This window comes from Electrophorus electricus, chromosome 16 (genome assembly GCF_041902795.1).
Source record: "Electrophorus electricus isolate QZ-2024a chromosome 16, ASM4190279v1, whole genome shotgun sequence".
NCBI classification, from domain to species: domain Eukaryota; kingdom Metazoa; phylum Chordata; class Actinopteri; order Gymnotiformes; family Gymnotidae; genus Electrophorus; species Electrophorus electricus.
The window spans coordinates 24,837,438-24,843,438 of NC_137512.1; the positions used below are offsets into that span (position 1 = coordinate 24,837,438).

Consider the following 6,001-nt stretch of genomic DNA (forward strand, 5'->3'; position numbering starts at 1 on the left):
TCTCTCTGCAGACTGTTGCACACCTCTGATATGTAAATATCCATGTATTTCAATGTAGTGACATTATAGACACTCTGGTGATTTTTACATTTGATTTATTGGTTGCATTTGTATATAAACCAAACACTGATAGTCAGAAGGGAGTGTTACACTGGTAAATAACCATCACGTGATGCATCTGGCGTGAGTAGAAGCTGCTCCACTACAGTCTAGTCATTCTCGAGCTCGCTGGTGAGATCTTCCCCCACGCAAATCTGCCTCTTTTCCGTAGTAACCCTGACAGACAGAGATGACAGTTATCCATCGCTGTGAAGAGCATTAGATCTGGAATCATTCTATCAGACAAGAGGGTCTTATCTACAGATAACTGAATAGCCAGTCAGGTTTAACTGGAAAGCAATTTAGTTTGTGTTATATAACAATTAATCCACAACACATGTGAATGTCAGATACTCACAAAAAGCCTGGGTTTGCACATCTTGAATCTAATTTTTCGATTTTTTTAATTTTGTTGACAGGAATTTTCCCATTGAAAAAGTCAAAACAGCAGGTTTGAGGAGTGCCAACACCTTGAACTGAGGACCAGAAGAAAACTTTAAAATTATATTTTAAGTGTTAATTTTGGTTTAACTAGCAGAAAAAAACAATGTTTTCATCAGCTCCATTACAGCCCATATCTGACCAAAAAGCACAAGTCAGGTAGAAATGATCAGGGTTAACAGAAGGTACCTCAAACATCACCTGTCACCTTAAAGCTCTCACCTGTTTTCCTATTATAAAGAACTTGAGAGTGACATTGTATGTTTTACTACTGCTACTAATACTCCTAATAATAGTAGAAGTATTAATATAGCTGCCTCACACCTCACCCATATATCATATTACTGTCATTAACACATAAAAGAATCTGCAGAGCATGGAGGTGAGGCCCTGGACAGATCCAAACACGGGTGAATCCGCAACACACCTGGAGGAGGGGAATCCGGAGGAAGCCAACCTACAACAACAAAAGAGACATTCAGTTTAATGGAGTGTATGCATACTAATAACAGAATAACTAATAAATGAATAACTAAAAATGAAGATGTAACATTATATGAATATACCTTCCATGTATAATATTATAATGTATAATCTGTGATTGACTCTCTTACCCATAATGGTATGCTCCTACCAATTCAGGGAGGAGCCAAGAGGTATATATAGAGGGGGATTCGAGGACATGGGCAGTTCAGTTTAATCTGCTGGTATTACATGTTCTGCCAGCTCTGTTAGCATTATCGGTCTTGCTAAATATGCAGTTTTATACAGTTAATGAATGCAAAAATAGCATGAATTTCTGAGTTTTAACTGTTCATGCTAAATGTGATAACTTCTTGAAGCATTCATTTGCATATTGTTTGAAAATTCCAAAATGTTTTTGATAATTATTGAGTGTCACATTCATGTGAATATTTTAACACTAAGATTGTGGTCAGAGGGTGAAAAACCTATGATTAGTTTGCAAAAGTAGGTCTCATATATTGTGCAAATTATCGATCTCAGTGGGCAGAGCTTAGAGTTCCATCAACCTTTTTTGTTTGGTTTCAGCTAAGGAATGCAATGGAAGTGGAAATGTATCTCTATGCTTTATACTGTGGGAGATAATCACAAAAATGTGAAAGGCTGTGCTATAGCACCACCATGAGGTCAGAGAAGGCCCCAGTACCTGTTACTTTAAATAATATTTATGGATATCAAGCAGTCTGACTGGAGGGCTGCAAATTAAAGTTATGAAGTAGTGTGTGAAGCTTAGTTGTTAGTGCACTAAGTGAGTGAAAGCACAGGTGTATGTGAAGTTTGGTAAAGACTGAACTAGGTATTATATTTTTTCTGAAGGGTTCATTGGCTCTGGAGGTCCATTTCTTTGCAGGTTTGATGAAAGGTCTGTCACATGCAAGTAGTGCATACCTTGCACATGTGTAAAATTTACAAAGTGGCACTTTTGGCTCATAACCTACTGAATCTAAATTCAACATACAAGGTTTTTTTTGTCCTTACATGAATATGTGTAAATTTCTGTGTGGATGTGAACTACATTCCTGACTTTCACATTACAAGGCCTGTCATTACATGATAAGTAAGTAATTGTGCACTATAGAGCATCCTGATGGGCTATCTCCATCACGCTTTGCAAGCAACATTAGACTGTCATAACGTGTATGTCTATACATTTCTGCATTGATGTGAACTACTTTTCCAGACCTTTGTCCATATATGTATTTAAACACAAGGACTTTGATTATATGTATAGTAGTTAATTTATTTTAGTCAAACTCATATGTATAACATGAGACTAGCTTCAAAAATCTATAATTGTACTGAATCTTATTTCCACTAAAATTTAGTGCCACTGTTTTACCTGCAGCTTTACAGTTGGGAGTTTTGGTACCAGGTGGGGTGTTGGTGCCTGCTATCTCCCGCCCCATACAGTCCACACACCAGCAGTATCCTGTGGAGGGGTGGCACTGTAGAGGCCTGTAGTGACCCTCCTCATCACACTGAGGGATGAAGGCTCCTATCATGTGTTTGACCGTCACATTGTCCCTCTCCTGCTCACACTTAGTCTTACGACGTTCTGATGGGGCTACATATAGAGAGAGAGGGAGAGTAAAATCATCATATTAGATTCACATTGTCCTTGACAGAGCCACAAATTAGACTTGAGCAAAATCTGAGGAGCATTCATCTGATATTTTGTAAAATCACTCTGCTTCATTCTGATATTTTGTTCTTTAGCGTATGCTAATTTTATGCTCTTGAGCCTCCTGATGAATTAACTGCCTCAAACTTTGCAGGCCATATCAAACTATTGTTACATGTATGTTTGTAAATTTTTGTGTTGATGTGAACCACTTTTCATGACTTTTGCCTATATATGGAGTTAAACACAAGGCTTGTGCTAATAATTTGCACTGTAGAGTATCCTGAGCATCTATGTCAATGCCTCTTGGTGACCGATTTGTCTCAAACTTTGTAGTTTTCCTAAGCATGTTATACTGTAAGATGATTTTTCCATTTTGGTCAAAATCACACAAACTGTCATGGAGTTTCAGCTATACAACTAAAAAAGTCATACAGGAATGCATTTGCTCAATGTGTTGCAGCCACATGCAGTCAAAAAGTCAACATGTTTTGATTTTATAGTTTAAGACCTTGATGATTACTGGAAGTCCCAATTTGATGTGATTGAATGAAAGTCCTAGAACTATCTTGAAAGGGGCAAATTGTATATAATTAATGATCCAAAAATAGCATACATTTCTGAAAGGCAGTTTTAAATGCACTGTTATTAGCACTCCTGCAAATAATCATATGCATCCAATGTTATGTTTCTAAATTAAAATATGTAGAGATATACTTGATTATCTTGAATAGGGACCTCTAATGTCCAAATGTTTTGAAACTTTACATAGTCAAAGAGAATCTTTAAGGATCCACAGCACCTAAGTTTCATCATGATTGGTCAATTTGAAGCATGTCAAATTCCTTCTGAAATCTGATTGGCCAATGGCAATCTCAATTTTTGATATATCGGTTAATCATTAATGTAACTTGTATGTTATAGCTCAATGATGCAGCATGCAAAGTTTCAGCTTCATCTGATGTCACGATGCTGAGATATAGTTTCCCAGCATTTATAGAGCTGGCTATTCACATACATTTGCCAAACTCATCAACCTATCTTGGAATCATGTGTTTAAAACAATTCTTAAGATTAATTAAAATTGGATGAAGCACTTATGAGTTTTAGCTGTTCATGCTAAATATGCTAACTTTCTGAAGGATGCATTTGCATATAGCAGCCATATTGGGCAGTGGTACCTCAGTGGTTAAGGTACCTGACTTGTAATGAGAAGGTTGCTAGTTGAAGCCCCACCACTGCCAGGTTGTTGCTCTGGGGCCCCTGAGCAAGGCCCTTAAGCTTCAGTTGCTCAATCTGTGTTCACTTACAGAATTGTAAGTCGCTTTGCACAAAAGCATCAACAAAATGCCACAAATGTTATACATATTGTTTGAAAATTTCAAAATGCAAGTTTTTTTGACCTTACATAAATATGTGTAAATTTCTGTGTGGATATGAAGACTTTTCCTGTCTTTCACTTCACAAGGTCTGTCATTATATGTTATGTAGAGAATTCTGTACTGTAGAGCCTCCTGATAGGCTAGCTCCATCGAACTTTGCAAACAACATTAGACTGTCATAACATGTATGACCATAGATTTCTGTATTGATTTGAACTACCTTTCCAGACCTTTGTCCATATATGGATTGAAACACTAGGACCTTGATTATATGCATAGTAGTAAATTTCTTTTAGTCAAACTCATATGTATAACATGAGACTAGCTTCAAAAATCTATAATTGTACTGAATCTTATTTCCACTAAAATTTAGTGCCACTGTTTTTTACCTGCAGCTTTACAGTTGGGAGTTTTGGTACCAGGTGGGGTGTTGGTGCCTGCTATCTCCCGCCCCATACAGTCCACACACCAGCAGTATCCTGTGGAGGGGTGGCACTGTAGAGGCCTGTAGTGACCCTCCTCATCACACTGAGGGATGAAGGCTCCTATCATGTGTTTGACCGTCACATTGTCCCTCTCCTGCTCACACTTAGTCTTACGACGTTCTGATGGGGCTACATATAGAGAGAGAGGGAGAGTAAAATCATCATATTAGATTCACATTGTCCTTGACAGAGCCACAAATTAGACTTGAGCAAAATCTGAGGAGCATTCATCTGATATTTTGTAAAATCACTCTGCTTCATTCTGATATTTTGTTCTTTAGCGTATGCTAATTTTATGCTCTTGAGCCTACTGATGAATTAACTGCCTCAAACTTTGCAGGCCATATCAAACTATTGTTACATGTATGTTTGTAAATTTTTGTGTTGATGTGAACTACTTTTCATGACTTTTGCCTATATATGGAGTTAAACACAAGGCTTCTGCTAATATGCAAAACAGGTGATTTTCACTGATCGGCCTCTTGAGCGTCTGTCTCTCCCAAATTTGGCACTTAACATCACAGTCACTTACAGTGCATGTCATTTATCTGTTGATGGGATCTACATTTCATGATTTCTGTCCATTTAGATATGAGCATGCAAGGCCTGTGCTAATATGCAAAATAGGCAATTGTGCATTTTAATGCCTCTCTGTGACCGATTTGTCTCAAACTTTAGTTTTCCTCAAAATGTTATACTGTGAATAGATCTGTTCATTTTGGTCAAAATCACTCAAACTGTCAGAGCTTCAGCAATAGAGTATCCTGAGCATCTATGTCAATGCCTCTTGGTGACCGATTTGTCTCAAACTTTGTAGTTTTCCTAAGCATGTTATACCGTCATAAGATTTGGCCATTTTGGTCAAAATCACACAAACTGTCATGGAGTTTCAGAGATACAACTAAGAAAAGTCATACAGGAATGCATTTGATTAATGGGTTGCAGCCACATGCAGTAAAAAAATCAATATTTTTTTTATAATATTTTAGTTTAAGACTTTGATGGTTATTGCAAGTCCTAATTTGATGTAACTGAATAAAAATCCTAGGGCTAGCTTGAAAAGTGCAAATTTTCTATAATTAATGATCCAAAAATAGCATACATTTCTGAAAGGCAGTTATAAATGCATTGTTGTTAGCACTCCTGCAAAGAATCACATGCATCCAATATTATGTTCCTAAATTAAAATTTGTTGGAGATATACTTGATTATCTTGAATAGGGCTCCCTAATGCCAAATGTTTTGAAACTTTACAGAGTAACAGAATCTTTCAGGATCCACAGCAAATAAGTTTCATCATGATTGGTCAATTTGCAGCATTTCAAATTTCTAATGAAAGCTAATTGGCTGAGTTTTAATTGTTCATGCTAAATATGCTAACTTCCTGAATGATTCATTTGCGTATTGCAGCCATATTGTTTGACAATTTCAAAATGATTTTGATAAATATT

At 36.8% G+C, this 6,001-nt stretch overlaps 1 protein-coding gene across 1 annotated transcript; it reads right to left on the reverse strand.

Moving 5' to 3' along the window:
* Positions 1 to 78: 78 nt before the first annotated feature.
* Positions 79 to 5,406, reverse strand: LOC145651659 (saxiphilin-like). The gene is made up of 6 exons (XM_081698643.1): positions 5,388 to 5,406; positions 4,455 to 4,679; positions 2,402 to 2,626; positions 968 to 997; positions 458 to 575; positions 79 to 276 (listed from the first exon to the last, which is right to left on the reverse strand). Exons 1-6 carry the CDS (start codon positions 5,404 to 5,406, stop codon positions 210 to 212), a joined length of 684 nt encoding a protein of 227 aa, XP_081554769.1. The 3' UTR covers positions 79 to 209.
* Positions 5,407 to 6,001: the final 595 nt, after the last annotated feature.